The sequence below is a fragment of the Lycium barbarum genome, chromosome 4 (assembly GCF_019175385.1).
Source record: "Lycium barbarum isolate Lr01 chromosome 4, ASM1917538v2, whole genome shotgun sequence".
Taxonomy (NCBI): Eukaryota; Viridiplantae; Streptophyta; class Magnoliopsida; order Solanales; family Solanaceae; genus Lycium; species Lycium barbarum.
This window is the reverse complement of record NC_083340.1, coordinates 4,526,165-4,545,152: the sequence shown is the minus strand read 5'-3', so window position 1 is coordinate 4,545,152 and position 18,988 is coordinate 4,526,165. Positions and strand designations below refer to the sequence as shown.

At 32.9% G+C, this 18,988-nt stretch overlaps 1 protein-coding gene and 1 non-coding gene across 2 annotated transcripts; one reads left to right on the top strand and one right to left on the bottom strand.

Annotated features, from left to right (window-relative positions):
- Positions 1 to 9,330: 9,330 nt before the first annotated feature.
- TRNAG-GCC (transfer RNA glycine (anticodon GCC)) lies at positions 9,331 to 9,401 on the bottom strand. Its single transcript has one exon. It is a non-coding gene; the product is annotated as a tRNA-Gly (tRNA).
- Positions 9,402 to 11,942: 2,541 nt separating this feature from the next.
- Positions 11,943 to 17,843, top strand: LOC132634927 (probable copper-transporting ATPase HMA5). Its single transcript, XM_060351108.1, has 6 exons — positions 11,943 to 12,792; positions 14,079 to 15,470; positions 15,547 to 15,801; positions 15,890 to 16,012; positions 16,470 to 16,949; positions 17,366 to 17,843. The coding sequence occupies exons 1-6, from the start codon at positions 12,508 to 12,510 to the stop codon at positions 17,783 to 17,785; spliced, it is 2,955 nt and encodes a 984-aa protein (XP_060207091.1). The 5' UTR covers positions 11,943 to 12,507; the 3' UTR covers positions 17,786 to 17,843.
- The last annotated feature ends 1,145 nt before the right edge of the window (positions 17,844 to 18,988 follow it).

The window sequence follows — 18,988 nt, the reverse complement described above, 5'->3', positions numbered from 1 at the left end:
CCAACTTAGTTGTGATTACAATTCCATACACCCTGATCTGTTTTTTAGAGCAATCTATATTAATTGCAAACATGGCTAAATTCATGCCTTCAAAGATAAGAAAACAAGTTAAAAATGAATGTCGTTCGAGTGCTGCTGCTGCTTCCGGTGTCCTGTGTCAGTGGTGGGCTGGTGGCTGTCGATAGTCACGGTGGTGGTTCCGTGAGTATCTCCGTGCAATGTCCCCCTCTGTTTTGAGAGAGAGTGTGCATGCTAGATGCTAGATGGCTTGGGACTATAAGAATCCTTGGAGAATAAGACTCCAAGTACTCAGTTTGAAGAATTAATCATACAAGCTTTTGCACCCCTTTTTTTTTTTTTTTTTTTTTAATGTTTGTTTGTTGATCTTTATGTTGCCAATCTATAAAGTTTTGTATCATGTAAACTTTTCATTTAGTAGGATGATTGTTTTTGTCTTTTATTTTCAAATTTCCTATTAAATATTTGTTTTGTAAATTAGAATATTTATGGTCTATTTTTATTTGATCTTATTGTAATTCAATTGTTGTAGAAATAAGCATGGACAATTTTGACACTTTTGCTTTAGCTTTTTTGATATTATACTGTCGTGATCATTTTCTTTTTATATTTACTCTAAGTTCTGTTGTTTAAAATACGTATTGCAAAATACCTAACCATTAGAGTTTTAAACTTGTATGTTTAGACTATTTTCTGAAGAAATTTTAGTTGTTGCTAAAGTTATTTTGGTTATCGTTAATATTCGGATATCAGAAAATATTTCGTGAATGATACGATAATAATTAGTAAAGCGTGGATAAATTAATTAGTAAATTTCTAAACTTAAGTTTACTATAGTTGTTTATAACCGCGCAAAGCGCGGCCTACTTCACTAGTTTATTGAATATACTTGAGATTTCTCAATTAATTTGTTTTAGGCCACCAATTTCACTAGATCACACTACTTCAAATGGCTATTTTTGGACAGCATTCCGTACTCCCATGGCCTACTTCCACGCTGTGAAATTCTAGGAAAAATCATATCGAGAGGTATCTCACGGTTTACTAGTACAAATCCCTGGCATTAAGGGTGTCAAGTGGGCCGGGCCGGGCCATAGTTAGTGGGCCGGATCTTTTTTTTTTTAAGTTCTAATACAAAAATAGACATTTACATTTATTGCTAATAATAAAATTAATATTTACAACTAATGATAAAATTGTTAAATTAAAAAAAGTGTAGTCGTCGTCAAATTCAAAAAGCTAGCCGTTGTAAATTTAAAAAACTAGTCGTTGCTAATTTTATTTGAACCCCTAAATTTATGAATAACTGCACTTTGGTCATATTTTCAAACTATAAATACCCTTCCATTCTTCTTCATTTTCACACAATTCTCTCTTTATCTAAATTTGTTATTCAACTAATGTACATTACTTCACCTCCATCTTCTCCTTGAATTCGGAGATCAACTTCAAGTGCTGTGTGGATGCATTTTGAGCGAGTAAATGAGGAACATGTTAAATGTCAACATTGTGGTAACATATATCTCCACAAGTCCGGAGCGTTGGGTATTAGCCTATTGGGGGGGTGGGGGTGGAGGGGGATACCAGTGTGTTGTGTAGAGACTTGTGAAAAGGCATGAAATTGAACTGAATGATTTATCAAAGGTATATTTGTTGAAATAAGTATTGTCACTAGATTACATAAGACAACTTACCATTTTTTTTTTCTTTTTTTGCTTAAAAGACAATTTACTTGAACATGAGCAAAAAGCCTAGTTTTAGTATCTCCATAAAGAGTCGGATCCACCTAAAACAAGATATAGGTATATCATGATGATTGATTGGAGCTCATTGCGAGACATTCAAAAAATTAAAATTAATTTTAAATAAATCTATTACAAGTGAAATAGTTAAATTATCAATGTACAAGTTGTTAAACTTACTCTCCAACCAACTTGTAAAATGTCTGGCCCATTTTGAATTTTCAATCGATTTGCACTGTGTTGTTTACCTTCAACATGATGATTATATATATTAGTTGACATTCCAGCTCCCGCAAACCTGTAGTATTGATTTTCTTGAATTCGAACTATCGCAAGCTGAATATAGACATGAAAATATTTGTTAAATTATTGCAGAATACATAAAATTTAACCTATTTAAGATATATTTTCTTAAAGTAATTATCCTTTTTTTCTTCATTTTGAGTACAACAGTAGCATTAGAAAAAGTGGGGAAAAGGAGATCTCAAGATAGAATTTGATCCTTGCAAATTATAAGAGACGTGATACAAACAACCAAAGTAACTTCAAAATTTCAGTATCTACTATTTAACTAGAAAATTAAAAAGATGATAATATTATTATACAATTCAACTATTTATATACCTTGTATCCTTGCGACGATGTGTATCTTCCTTTTGACTCACTTTTGTTGTTAATCTGTGTAGAAGCAATGAAAATGTATGAGATTTGTTGCAATGATGGACAGATATAAACTTGTTTACTATGACCTCTTTTTTATAATTATATATGTAGTGATGCTTAACATATTTGATTTTATAAATGAAATCATGATTCTATTATTTAAGGTAAAATAGTAAATTAATGTAGTATTATCTCACTACAAGAAAAAAAAAATTGGCAAAGACAATTTATTGCATAGACTTTTCCCAACGGTTGTTGTTGCAACAACGCGCAACAACTTTTTTTTTGTTGCCAAAAGTAATTTTGCAACAATAATCAATACTATGCCAACAAAATTAAATTATTTGTCAACAAAAAAGTTCATTTGCTAACAAAAAAACTAAGTTATTGCCAAATATTAAATTTTTTATTGTCATTTCTATACTTTCTTGTAGTGTCTTACAATAGTCAAATTAGTGACATATGTAACATTTTCTGGTGATGGCATGTTTCATTGTCTAATAAGATCTTCTTTAGTCAATCTTCCAATAGGAGCTGTTCCAAAAGGACAACCACCATCTTTGGACCATATCCTCGATGACCAATCAGTTGCAAAAGTACTTGAATTCTGCTTTGATCTAGCTAAAATAAGTTTCATTTGTCCACCCAAAACTCAAATTGTGTGTTAACAAATAGTATTCTTATTACAAAGTTAAAAGTAAAGAGGAGAGAGAAGTAAACACATGCCTTCCGGATGAAAATTGTGATTCTTTAATAGTGAATATTAAATGCTGGTTGTTTGTAGAAATCCATGCAATTATATGTGTCTCCATGTTGACTCCGAGAACAAAAACTTTCATGAAATAAGAAACTTTTGACTACCCAATATAATTTTTTTGTTTTGCATACAAAAATTTACCAAAGACAAAAGGAATAGAAAGGCCTGTAGATCGTAAACACTATTCCAAACTTTCACATAGTATATCGATATTTTAGTTTCGAAGGTCAAAATGAGACTTTATCAAGTGATTGTGATGCTTTTCCTAAAATATTGTAAAATGTAAAAATCACTGAGTATGTTAAAAATCCTAGATGTAGAAGTTCATAACTTCTAAGTAACACCAATTACAAAAAAATAAAGTCAATTAACAGAGCATTATTATTTTAAATTCTAAGGGAACAAAAACTACGGGATGAAAGTATATTTATTTTTGCTACAAGATATGGTAACGACTCACTGACAAACACTTATGAATACAATGATTTCTTCCGCAGAGTATATACCTTAATAATTTTGACCGATGGCTTGCTGAGAAGTTTAAGCTGCTCCTCCAACTCTAAATTTTTCAGTTTAGATAACTTTATTTTTCCGTGAACCGTTATAACTCAGAAGAAAATACAGTATCAATAAAGTTTGTCGAAAAATCCTTTGATGCATCAACATTGCCTGAATAATTTAGTTTTATAGGAATGAATGTCATATACTTACAACAATACTTGAGCAAAAAAAAAATCTATTAAACAAACATGACAGAACCAAACATATTGCTAACTTAAGTTAGTTAATAAAACATGAAAGCACTAAGCTAAGGACTAACTTGGTTAGATGTTTGAGAGCTAAAGTTTGTGAGCACACATAGTACGGGGAAAGTGGTATATAGAGGGGTATGCTAGAGTTTTAAGTGACTATTGCATATAATTAAATTGATGTAATCTTCTTTAGATTAACAAAATGTAAAGAAGATTTTTGTTTGTGCTAATAAATGTTGATTGCTTCATTTCAGGTAAAATCCAAAAGTACAATTTGACCATATATATTAGTTAAAAAAAAATTAATATAATACTGAAGTTACTGTTAATAAAGGTTGACTGTTCACTTCTGAATAATATTCAAAAGGGGAAATGACTATTTTTGTCCTCGAGTTATCAGCTATTGTGATTTTGGTTCCTGTATTATTCGACTGAACATATTTATCCTTTAATTATTATAAATGTGTAGTTTTCTTCCTTGGAACAAATAGAAGTTAAGTATTTAATAGATTCTCAAATATTAACCTCTGTTAGTTCCAAGGATGAAAACTACACATTTACAATAATTAAAGGTGAAATTTATCCAGTCGAATAATATAGGGACCAAAATCACAATAAACCGATAACTTAGGGACCAAAATAACCATTTTTCCTATTCAAAAAGAAAATTTGACCACAGATTACCCCTCTCGACTCTTTGTCAAAATGCATTGACCATATACAAAATTGTTGGCGCATTAAAAACGTAAGAAAAGATATTTTTGCGCGGATTTCTCTTTGAAGGAACAGGTCTTTAATTTTTGCCCCTCAAATTACTGTCTTTAATTTTTACTCTTCGCTTAAAAAGGTGATTGAAAAAACTCGAGGTTCTGAGTTCGAACCCCTACTCAGTTAAAAAAATAATAACTTCGTAAGACAAGGCTTTGCTAAAAGTCTATCTTATGCGGCAGAGTTTGCCTTAAGGTACAACTAAAGCCTGCCTTATGCGGCAGATGTTTCAAGAATTTATAACATATTTTTAATCATTCTTTAGTCCTTAGTGCATATATATATTTTTTTGTTAATTGGCATATAATTTTCATATTTTTTCTTAAATTTCTTTATTTTGTGGTTCGGGGTTTTAACTCTTTTAAAATCTTTATTTTCTTTATTTGTGATCAAATCGGTGCTCTCAATGAGAGGTTTGAGGCAAAGAAACACTTGTTATGTTCTTATTATCCTTTTCTTTTTCTTTTCCTCCAAATTTTTTTCTTTATTTCTTTTAATAGGTTTATAATTTCTATGCTTATTCATATGTTAGTTTTTTTTTTTTTTGCATTTATTGTAAAATATTATTTGTTGTAGAATGTTAGCATAACCACGAAGCTGCTTCAGATTTTCAACATGTTAGTTCTCTGTATACATGCTAAATGAACAAAACTTGAAGTAATTGTTAAATAAAGATTCTAAGAATGACCAATTGGAAATAAATCAATAATACTATTAACTGTGTTGCAAGAAGTATGAAATTGATTAAAATGATTTCAAATTTGATAATTTGCTTAAGTTTAACGAAGCAATTTTGTTAGGATCCTCCTGTCCTTTGAAAAGCATTATAAATGCATATTACTTCCATACAAATTATGTATCACAGGATTGTGAAGGTTTTGTGCTTATAATACTATACATTAAACTCCAAAAAAAAAAGGTTTAAATATGTGATAAAGAACAATCAATTTTGAGGAAACGTTTATTTCAAAGCGTAACTGAAAGTGCTACGATGGAAGAGTATACTATAAAGTTTGTCAAAAAGTACCACTACTCTCATCACCAATTGAAGGTCTTAGAGATATGCGATAATATATGTTTTTGCACATTTTACTATTTATTGTCGTATACGTAATTAAAATAGTAGTTGTGTTCTGATACTTTGGTCACCGCATGGAGCGCGGACAATTTCGCTAGTTCAAGAAAAAGCAGAAAAATAGTAAGGGAAAGGGAATTTTAGTGCCAGTATATATAACCAAAATACTTACCGTATCAGATATATAATTACACTAAGTAATAAGTATAAGATACGTGTTTTTTCATACATAATTGTTCTTGCGTGAAACCATATCAGCGCTCAAAAGGGACAGGAAACATACATGTCCCGTTGCATTAAAACTACAATTATTATCTGCTTTAAAAACCCAAATGTATTTTAATAGTAATACATAAAGCCCAAAAAGATGCAGATTCATAGATGTTTCCTTGTCCCTGTGTCAAAAAAAAAAAAAAAAAAAAAGGAAGAAGAAGAACATGAGGACCAATAAGAAAAATAAATTCAGCAAGGGATATATGTCTACAGACAATTAGTAAAATATTATGCTCAATAACCGTGCATACACTGTACACTTGGGTAGAAAAAGCCAAATGGTGTTTATACAAAATAAAATACCTGCAAAAGAAATTCATGAATCTCTACTTCTCTCTCTCTATCTACCCTCCTTCCCCCAATACTCTATCATTTCTCTTATGTGAAAAGAAAATTGATTTTTTCCTCCTTTTCAATTCTTTACTTTCCTAGAAAATGAGAAACTGTTATTTCATAAGGGTGCCTAACCAAAGAGATTATTATGAGGGTGTCCCCCAGACCTTCATGAGTCAGCACTAAGGGTGTTCACAATTTAGTTAAAATTAAATTGATCTAAATTCATTAAATAAGTCGATAGTTATTTGGAGTTGATTTATTTTGATTTTAAGTTCTTAAAACCCCTATAATATTTGGTTTGATTTTATTAAAACTAAATCGAGCCACCAAAACGATAAGATAATATACACAACTTTAATATATACACACAAACACACTAGTCTCTATGAACGTGCATTTGCACGTTATTTCCGGTTAATCTCAATCACAGTAAAAAATATTAGATAATACTAATTTATAGTTATATATATATTTATTATATCAAATTCGCACAAAAAAAATACAGATGTATTCATACATAATACATCATATGAGTCTTCCTTCGCCTGACATACATAAAAACACCGAGAAAGATCTAATATAATTTGGACAGTTTTATATGCATCCGAAAAAGGCGGATAATAATTTCTAAAATTATGTTTTTTTTTTTTTGTGAGACTTAACTTAGTAATTGAAGAGTTAAAAGATTTTCCAAAATTATAGCATATTTTCATCTCACGCCATTTCTTTTTCTTTCTTTTCTTCTTTTTTTCTTCTACGTAAGAGATTTTTCAATTATTATAGCATATTTTTGTCTCCCAGCATTTTTTTTCTCCTTCTTTCAACCAAAGTAGTATATGTTTGCGTAAGAAGTGACCTTTAGTGACTTGGACTCAATATTTATAGTTAACGGATAATATTACGGATTTGGTTCCTACAAGGAAAGAGGACCGAAGTGACTCAAGTGAGTTAGTTTCTATTTAAAACTCTACCTCCAGCTAAGTATGCCTTTTTTTGTTTTACTGAAATAGCCCATCAATTTAATATAAATAGGAGTATAAAAGTCGTTCAATATTTGAAAGATATTTTGGTGAACCAACATTTGTATTCATGCTTTTAAAATAGTATAGATAGATTATATTATATTATATTAATTTTTATAAATAATTTTAAATATTTTGTTTATTTTTTCATTAATTTTTCTGTATCTCAATTAGGCTAATATACTTTACACCTATAAGCCCATTTCTTAAAAGAAATTCATGAATCCCTACTTCTCTCTCTCGTTCTACCTTCCTTCCCCCAATACTCTATCATTTCTCTTCTTTGAAAAGAAAATTAATTTTTTCCTCCTTTTCAATTCTTTACTTCCCTTCTAATTAGAAAATGAGAAACTGTTATTTTATAAGGGTGGTTAACCAAAGAAAAAATTATGAGGGTGTCCTCCAGACCTTCATGAGTCAACACTAAGGGTGTTCAAAATTTGGTTAAAATTAAATTGATCTAAATTTATTAAATAAGTCGATAGTTATTTGTAGCTGATTTATTTTGATTTTAAGTTCTTAAAACCCCTATAATATTTGGTTTGATTTTGTTAAAAATAAATCGAGCCACCAAACTGATAAAATAATATACACAACTGTAATAATTCTACATATATATATATATACAACAACAACAACAACAACAACAACAAGCCCAGTATAATCTCACTATGTGGGGTCTGGGGAGGGTAGAGTATATATATATATATATATATAAATAATTTTAAATACGTTGTTTATTTTTTCATTAGTTTTTCTATTATCGATTAGGTTAATATGCTTTACACCTATAAGCCCATTTCTTAAAAGAAATTCACGAATCCAAACTCATTTATTGAAAAACAACTATGATTAATGTTAGCACAAACCACTATAGTTAATACTCAAACATCGATTAAAAGTATTAAAATGTGAGACAAATAATGACTAAATATATGCAATTTTCACCGAACATCAGTCCATGTTAAATAAATTAGACATTCATCAGTACTTGATTACAAAATTTTCTTCATCTCAACGCAGTACTGCCCGATAAATATGTGGTGTTTGGAAAACGGTAACAGTAACACAAATTATCAAGTTGATTTCATGTGTAAGATATGGGTTAACTTTAGTTTTGATATTTGTGGGGTCTATGTCTACATGACATAAAAAAAAATATTTATTTTGTCATGTCAATTTTTTTTGATGACATATTTGGTTGAGTGATTTTACAAAAGAATATCCCTAAGTTAAGTGATTTTATTGATATAAAATAAAGTTGAATGACTTTGTTATATAATTCCTCATAGTGAGATATATTTACTCCCATTTTGGCAATTGAGAAATTCATCAACCGATGAAGTGTTAGCAAGTTTATAAAAATAAAAATAAAAATAAAAAAATCAAGAGAGAAGAAAAAAAAAAGAGCTCAGATGCACAATATTTCATCTCAATATCAGATGAGTACAATCTGTGTTATACATGTTACTTTTCACCATCATATATGCCGAATAACTCACCTTCCTAACTTCTTTGGCTATATAAAAGTTCAATATGAATGGAATTTGTAATTAAATATCAGTGAAATCTAAGAAGCTAAAAGAGGAAGCTGTGGAAACAAAACTGTTCTTGTGATGTGCAAGTAAATTACCTTGTTAACAATGAATAGGGAATGTCTTATGATTAAAACTGTGGTATATTAGTGGTTGAACTGTCCCTTGAAAATAAACTGTCTTATGATTACTTTGCACCATTTTGGCAATTGTGAAAGTCCATCAAGAGATAGAGTGTCAGCAAGTTTATAAAAACACAAAATGGAAAAATTAACCAAAGAGAGAAAAGAAAAAAAAGAGAACTCAGATGCACAATATTTCATCTCAATATCATCTCAGATGAGTACAATCTGTGTTATTATAAGGCATCATCATTGATCTCAGATTTGTGCACCAGCCGGGAATCGAACCCGGGTCTGTACCGTGGCAGGGTACTATTCTACCACTAGACCACTGGTGCTTCTGCTTTAGAAAGCTGTGTTTATGCTGTCTAGTATTCAATCATGCAGTATGAAGTTTAAGCTGATGATCTGTGCACTTTATATTCTTTAGAAATGAATGTTTTAACTCAAATACACATTTCATTAGCCATTTTGGAGTAACGCAGTAGAGTTGCTCGATATTTGATGTCAAGAATGCTTGAGCGAGTGTAGTACTAGAATAATTTTTCTCGTAATTCCATGCAAACTAAACTGCTGTTGTGAAGTGCGAGTACTAATTTAATTCACATTGTTAACAAATAGTAAGGTTTAAGATCCAAGTGGATACTGCTATTTGAGTGCTGATATATCTGTCATAGAACTATCGCTTGGGAATAAACAGCTTTGTAACTACTTTGCACCATTTTGGCACTTGAGAAGTTTATATTATGAGTATATGACATTCAAACATTTAGAGGTTTAAATTAGACATGTATAAAAAGAACAAAAAGAAACAGAAAAGGAGAGCTCAAATACACATTTTTCATCTGAATATTAGAAGAGCGTGACGCGACCCATCGTTCACAAGCTGTGCAATTTATATCACTGCCCTCAATCAAAAGCACCAGCTGGGGATCGAACCCTGGTCTGTACGTCGCAGGGTACTATTCTACCACTAAACCACTAGTGCTTGTTGTTGAAGTGTCTAATATATTAGTTTATTACATAACTATATCTAAGAGATTTGTCGAGTTTTAAGGCAACATTTGAATGACAATTCCTCCCTTTGTAGGTTTAAATATAGTTGTAGTAAGTAGTACGTAGTAACATAGCACTAGACTTCGTTTTAGTTCTGGTCTTCTCTAAATACAACCAGCATTAATTGAATCTCAACATGGTATAAAGTCCAGTAAAAAGAGAAAAGATGGAAGAAAATTGACTAAATCAGGTGAAACAAACCGTTTTATAAATGAACAAATCAATATTCTTCTTTATTTGTCTTCACCATGTGTCCACGTTCATCTTTTTAAATGTGGAGGTCATTTCAACAATTTAACATGAAAGGAAATTTATACTTATTCATCTTCCTCAACTTAAATCCTTGCATATAACCTACCTTGTAGACTAGATTCATTTCACCTGTTTCTCGTGTCTTTTTCATAATAGTCTTATTATTATTTGCCTATGTATCCAGGTTCATATTCGGCTTATTATTCACTATTATTATTTTTGCCTGAAAAATCTAGAATACTGTTGGTTAACATTTTGAATATAATTAAAGGGTGAAAATCATTCACATTCCCAACTTTACTTTAAAAATTAAGCTCGCCTTCAACTTTGAACAATAGATAAAGTTACTGAAGTGACTTTTCTATTTTCGTTTACTTATATGTGATTCTTGTCGAACTGAAAGTGCTCATCCCAAAGACATTCATTTTGATGCATGATGAGAACTTTAGTTTCAAATGGATAAATTATTTGCATATTAAATGGATTTTCAACGGAACTACTAAGTTTCGGCTAACTATTAAATTCTGTCGAACTCATAATTAGACCTCTAGCTCCCCTGGCATCAACTGCTATTGCGTCTAATGCATTCACCCTCTTTTAGTATCAATAAAGGACATATGAACGACAACCAACAAATATTTGCACATATAAGTAGAGAAAAAGAAAAGAAATAGTCGAAGTGCATATAAGCTATCCAACGCTATCATTATAAGAATAAAAAATCTTTAAAGCAAGATTTTTGTATTACTCCAACAGATGTGAAAAAAAGTCTCTAATCTCAACTAATCCAACTACTTTTCTAAAAAATTACAGTTGTGGACTTTTTGAATATGATTTGAATATATATTAGGAGACGTGGTTGAATTAAACTAATGTGAGAGTAAAAAGTTATGTGTATTGAAAACTCAGTGCTCAAATTCAAATACCCCGCGAAAGCAATGGAAATGGGCCCATAGGCAAGGCTAAATTTTTTTTTTTTTTGCGTGATTGCCCTTCATTTGGAGTGGTCTTTAAGTTTTGCCCTTCAAATTGATGGTCTTTAAGGTTTGCCCTTCACTAGGAAACCCTTCGTCACGGGTTCAAACCCTTGCTCAGTGAAAATTTTAAAAAAACATTCGCAAGGCAGAAGTTGTAAAAAAAAGGCAGAGCTTGCAAATTCTGTGCAGAGTTATCTTTTTTCTGAACTTATGCCTTGCGATTTTTTTATTTTTTTTTAAATTTTCGCCTGAGTGGGGGTTTGAACCCGTGACCAAGCGGTCGCTAGCGAAGGACAAACTTTAAAGACCACCATTTTGAAGGCCAAAACTTAAAGACCACCCCGTAATAAGGGTATTCCTGCTAATTGCCCAGCTAAAATTGAATTTGAAAAATAAAGTAAGTTTGTTTAATTTTAATCCAGAATATAATTTTACCTTAACCGATGTTGGAAAGAATGTGTATTTGTACACCCTCCGTCTCAAATTATCTGTGGTGGTATTCTTTTACACGACCTTAAGAAAATACTAATTAAGAGAAATACTCTCATTTATGTTTGAAGATATAATTGATCTTCATTAAATATTTATTCTAGTGAGGTGTTTATAGTCTTCAATAACAATTACTAACAAGAATAAAATGAAAAAAAAAATGCATCGAATTTCAAAAATGAAAAATAATTTGAGACAATTATTCTTTATTCATGACGGATAATTTGAGGCCTGATGAAGTATTAAATATAAATAATAACTTGCTATAACATCTTAAACTATAACTAAAATATCTCTCAGTATTGTGTTAAGAAAATATTACTATTTCTTCCAAAAAAAAAATAAAAAAATACTATAATCTATTCTTAACCATAGTAGGTTGATTAGATATTTGACATTAAATAACTATCTTGATCCCACAATAATCCTGTCATATCCTCATATATTTCAACACCCACCGATCAACAGCCCTCAAACTTTACCACACCAATCCAAAAAAAAAAAAAAAAAGAAAGTTGCATGCTTTATAAGCAACAAAATCCATTTTTTAAAAATTAGTTACATCATTCACATTACAATATTACATACACATTTCTTTTTCTTAACACCAAACTCTGTTTTACGAACAAACAAAAAAAGCAATTCAAGAATCAAACACAGAAAGAAAAACATGGCTACTGCTAAGTTTCTTTCATTTGCATGCCTAAGAAATAAAACCAATTATGGAGATTTTTCACCAAAACCACATTATCCATCAATGCCAAAATACCCAAAGGGTGTTTCTATATCTTCTAATGAAGAGAAAAAGGCAGTTTATTCAGTTAATGGTATGAGTTGTTCTGCATGTGCTGGATCTGTAGAGAAGGCAATTAAAAGACTACCTGGGATTAAAGAAGCTGTTGTTGATGTTTTGAATAATAGAGCTCAAGTTATTTTTTACCCTACCTTTGTCAACGTGAGTTCAATTTTCCCTTGTAATTATTGTTTTAGGGATTTTTAGCTGGTGAAAGAAGGTAAAAAAATTGATCTTTATGGAAGTTTTTAGTGGATTTTGGTAATGATATAGGCTTATTACCATCGAATATGTTATGTATGTCCTAAGCAACTTGTTAAATTGCAATTGCTTATTTCTGCAAGAATTTTCTCAGGTTCTTTTTTGATTAATTGGTGAAAGAATGTATAATTTATTTATTTTCGTTCTCATGTTTTGCTTCATTCTGCTGATCATAGACTTAGTAGGTAGAGTTTGAAGCTTTCCTTTATATTTTATTTGTGTTTTTAATAGAAGTAAGCCACTGCATTGAATATGTTACGTCTGTCCTAAGCAACTTGGTTGTTTATATAGAAATGAGTTACTCCATTGAATATGTTATGTATGTCCTAAACAAACTTGTTAAAGTCCAGTTTTTAATCCCTTTTGCTCTTCCTTTAAGTTCCACTTTTGGATGAATGTCAGTTGCATCAGATGAAGTGGAAATCAGTTATCTAGTCTATTTCACCCTGAGTTTCAGCAAATAAATCTACATCGAATTGTTCACCAAAACTGCAATTTCTTAGATGTCTGAAGATTCGTATTTCTCATTGTGAATTGTCTAAAACTTTTTGAGCTCCAAAAACTTTGCTCAACCCCTCTTATCACTTGGGAGTTGGAGCTGCTTTATGGATGCCTTTTGCAATTTAGCATGGTTGAATATGAGCTTTACTTGGGATTTTTTTCAATAGCGTCATTTGGGATTAGATTTATCTATTTTAGTTTGCTTTTGAAAGTAATGATGTTGGTCAAAAAGATTATGCTTAGTACTGTGATAAAGCTGCATTTACATAATAGGAGTATATAGTTTCCTGCATTATGCAGCAGAAAGACTTCTTTAGCAATGCAGTTCATTAATATCAAGTTCCAGCTTAATACTGAAAAAACCTTGGACAGATTTACTTCTTCTTCTTGGTGAAATTAGCTACGCTTAAGATTTTGATAACTAAAAAAAATAAAAAATAATAATAATAATAATAAAAAAACTGGAATTAGCTAAGAACTTCATTGCTAATCCGTCGCTAAATTGCTCCCAACCAACAGAATTATTATGATAATCCATCACTAATCTGTTGCCTAAATAGGATTAGCAACAAATTTTACTGTTTAGTTACAGTATTTGTTCATCACTAATTCCTTTTTTTTTTTAGTAGTGATCATTGGAGAAGTGATTTGTAGCAGTTGCTAAGAATACTTGCCCAAATGTGCAGGAGGAAACAATCCGTGAGACAATAGAAGATGTTGGATTCCAGGCTAAGTTGATTATAGAGGAGACAAATGAGAAAACTTCCCAAGTGTGCCGGATACGTATAAAAGGAATGACCTGCACTTCATGCTCCACAACTGTTGAATCTTCTTTGCAATCGATCCCAGGCGTACAGAAAGCACGAGTTGCATTAGCAACCGAAGAGGCCGAAATCCAATATGATCCGCGGATAACAACTTACAATCAGCTTTTAGATGCCATAGAATATACCGGATTTGAAGCCATATTAATTAGCACAGGAGAAGATAGGAGCAAAATATTGCTGAAAGTTGATGGAGCACATACTGATAATTCCATGAGAATCATCGAAAATTCTCTTAGAGCACTCCCAGGTGTTGAAGATGTTGATATTGATCCTGAGCTGAAGAAGTTATCCGTTTCTTATCAATCAGATACAATAGGACCTAGAAAGTTTATTCAAGTAATCGAGTCAACAGGTTCTGGACGGTTCAAGGCAACGATATTTTCGGAAGGAGATGGGAAACAATCTCATAGACACGAGGAAATCGAATACTGTCGTCGATCCTTTATCTGGAGCTTGGTTTTTACGATTCCTGTATTCTTGACTTCCATGGTCTTCATGTATATTCCTGGTCTGAAGGACGGATTGGATATTAAAGTTGTGAACATGCTTAGTATTGGAGAGATTTTGCGGTGGGTGCTTTCTACTCCCGTGCAATTCATCATTGGTCGACGTTTCTACTCCGGTTCTTACAAAGCACTACGTCATGGTTCTGCAAATATGGATGTTTTAATTGCTTTGGGAACAAATGCTGCCTACTTTTACTCTGTCTACTCGGTGTTGAGGGCTGCTACTTCTCCAAGGTTCAAGTCTACTGATGTTTTTGAGACCAGCTCAATGCTCATTTCTTTCATTTTACTTGGGAAGTATCTTGAAGTTTTGGCCAAAGGAAAAACATCTGAGGCCATTGCTAAACTCATGAACTTGACCCCTGAGACGGCAACATTATTACAGTTCGATGACAAAGGAAATGTGGTGAAAGAGGAAGAAATTGATAGCCGATTGATACAAAAGAACGATGTGATCAAAATCCTTCCTGGTGCAAAAGTAGCCTGTGATGGTTTTGTCATTTGGGGTCAAAGTCATGTCAATGAGAGTATGATAACTGGAGAATCTCGACCAGTGGCCAAAAGGAAAAGCGACATGGTGATTGGAGGAACTGTGAACGAGAATGGTGTTCTGCATGTAAGAGCAACTAGGATTGGATCAGAGAGTGCTCTTTCACAGATTGTTAGGCTGGTTGAATCAGCACAAATGGCTAAAGCTCCTATTCAAAAATTTGCTGATCGCATTTCTAAATATTTTGTGCCACTAGTGAGTATTAACCGGCTTCTTATGTATGTTATCATGTTATGACTCTCTAGAGTTGGTGATCATTTTGCAATTTCAGGTTATTATTCTCTCTGTTTCCACTTGGCTCGCTTGGTTTTTAGCTGGGAAGTACGATGTCTATCCTAAATCATGGATTCCATCTTCTATGGATAGCTTTCAGCTCGCCCTTCAATTTGGTATATCTGTTATGGTCATAGCTTGCCCATGTGCCCTTGGTCTTGCTACTCCAACTGCTGTCATGGTTGGCACGGGAGTCGGTGCTTCTCGAGGTGTCCTGATTAAAGGTGGCCAGGCTTTGGAAAGTGCACAACAGGTATGCACCGAAATTTCTTAACTACGCTTCCTGCAATGCCGTATCATAAAAAACTAACTTGACAACAAATAATCATCTGTTTCTGTAGGTGAACTGCATAGTGTTTGATAAGACCGGGACTCTCACAATGGGCAAACCAGTTGTTGTAAACACAAAGCTTTTCAAATCTATGGTACTTCGAGAATTTTACGAATTGGTAGCAGCAGCAGAGGTAAATTTTAGTCTGGTTTGGAGTTCCTTGAGTGGAATTATCCACAATTACCGGCCCCCGTTCTGTGGTGTATCATTTGCTAATGTTTTCACTACTAGTTGTCTAGTTCTATCACCCTTGTTAACTTAGTCATGTTTCCATTGCCCTGATAGAGTAGCTTATAAAACTGTTCATTGAGCTTCCATTTCCTTTGAACATTGCGGATGGTCCAGATTTGCCCTTGAACTGACAAATAGTCTAAATTTACCCTTTATGCTGTTACCATTAGCCCAAAAGGGTAAACTTGAACCATTCTGGTAACGGCGAGGGTAAAAAGAGACTTTTCTAGCGGAGGGTATATTTGCTCTAAATCGTAGGTCCAGGGGAAAATTTGGACATTTTGCCTTTTTTTTAAAAGTGAACACCTGCATTTTTCCATGCCAATACGTGAGACTGATAACTTACACTTAAATGTCAGCTAAATAGTGAGCACCCCTTGGCCAAAGCAGTTGTCGAATACGCTAAAAAGTTTAGAGAGGACGAGGAGAACCATCGGTGGCCTGAAGTCCAGGACGTTGAGTCCATAACCGGCCATGGTGTGAAGGCTACTGTCCATAACAAGATATTAATAGTTGGAAACAAGAGCTTGATGTTGGATCAAGGTATTTCCGTTCCAGTTGATGCAGACGAAATACTAGGAGAAGCAGAAGAATTGGCTCAAACTGGAATTCTTGTATCAATTGATGGTGTACTGAGTGGAGTTGTTGCTATATCAGATCCAGTGAAGCCTGGAGCTCGTGAAGTCATTTCTCTTCTTAAGTCTATGAAAGTTGAGAGTAAGCTAGTAACGGGTGACAATTGGGGAACAGCTAATGCCATTGCCAAAGAAGTTGGAATTAGTGATGTTATTGCAGAAGCAAAACCTGAAGACAAAGCCGAAAAAGTGAAGGAACTGCAGGTAAAATTTTGATGCCATGAAAAGATAAGCACATTAAGCTCTTAAGAACTGGTTAGCCCATTTTTTCCTGAGTTGAAAAATTTGTACCAGTCAGATTGATTAATATAGATTTATACTAAAATTTTCTTTTATTATGCTGATTAGTTTTCTAATACTCCATCTGCTCTATCTTTGGAAACTATTTGACTTTAAACTTCCCATGTAACCCTTTATGACATGCTCTTATGGCCATAGAAATGTTATGTCATGTTTAAGATCATAAATTATAAGGATACTTTTGTATGTGCTAAAAAGTCTATTTGTCTTCTTTCTTAAACATCCTGTCAGGTAAAACACCGCCATATAAAATGAAACAAGAGGAGTGTTCTTTATTTTGTTATGCTGATGCTTAATTGATCTCAATTATTGATCAACAGAGTTTGGGAAAAGTTGTTGCAATGGTGGGAGATGGAATTAACGACTCGCCAGCGCTTGTAGCAGCTGATGTTGGAATGGCGATAGGGGCAGGGACAGACATAGCTATTGAGGCAGCTGATATCGTCCTAATGAAAAACAATCTTGAAGATGTCATAACTGCTATTGACCTTTCCAGGAAAACATTCGGTAGAATTCGTCTGAACTACTGTTGGGCATTTGGCTATAACCTTCTTGGCATCCCAATTGCTGCTGGAGCTCTTTTCCCGTCTACCGAATTTCGGTTGCCACCATGGGTGGCAGGAGCTGCAATGGCTGCTTCTTCAGTGAGCGTTGTATGCAGCTCTCTTTTGCTGAAGAATTACAAGAGGCCAAAAGAGCTTGATAATCTTGAGATTAGAGGCATAACTGTTGAATCATAATTTCTATAAATATATTGGATATCTTCTGTAAATATGATGAAGGGGAGCCTTGGTGTAAAAGGTAAACATTATTGCCATGTGATTACTGATGAGCAGGTCACGAGTTCAAGCCGCGAAAATAGCTTATTGCAGAAATGCAAGATGAGGTTGTGAGCGTATAGCGGGGGCTTAATACCCCGGTACCCTTTTTATGTTGCATATTTTAATTATTTTTTTCATTAATCGTAAAACATGTAAATATGTTGAATAATCACATATGCATGGGAAAAAGAGTGGAAACAATTTCCATGCACCAGTTGTAGGCAAGATTAAAGTGCTAGTGATTCATTTCTTACAATATGTTATTGTAAGTTAATTTAAGTAAAAATGTAGGTACAGAGCTAAGGGAAGTGGCCTTTCTGATACAATAAAGGAAATAAAAGGACAAGAAAATGACAAGGAAAACAAAAGATAACTAGATTGACACAACTAAAGACACAATTTGACAACCAAAGTTCTATAATAACTAAGACCTTCAAATTGTAATCAAATAGAGCATTAAACTCTTAGGATGACCTCAAGGGACTTGTGATCCCAAGCAACCAATCCTCTCAACAAGGTTCACAATCAAAAGCTTCACAAGCTCTCTACTCTCAATGAGTTTAGTAATTTCAATATTCATCCAAATCTACCCTAGGAAATGTTTAGACAAGTTATTTCTACTAGAAAGCTAAGGAAGACAACGAAGCTATTACAATTTTATAAGCTATTACAATTCTACCCTTAATGAAGTAAGGGCCTTGTTTGGTTGGTCTTCCTCGTAAATGGAACTTGAAAATGCTAGCCTTTAAGTAATAGCCTCATTGCAAGCATAGACATCTTCAACACTCTTCTCCAATCCGTCCTCCCATGCAATCATCAACACTTGGAATCCCCGAGAGGGCTCTACAGTGTACTCAAGTACGTCCCTTTTCATAAATAACACTTGCATTGCTTAAAGTTCACGAGCTTGGCTCCTTGTAAAAGGCCTTGATGCAACTTGGGTTGTATCATTCTCCCCTTCTTGAAAAGAATTTGTCCTCAAATTTAAGGGGTCACCATCATCCACATCCATAGGAGAGAGATCACACACATTGAAGGTGTTATGGACTTGATATTCCGGGGGAAGATCAATCTGGTATGCATTGTCATTGAGTCGCTCAAGCACCTCAAATGGACCATCTC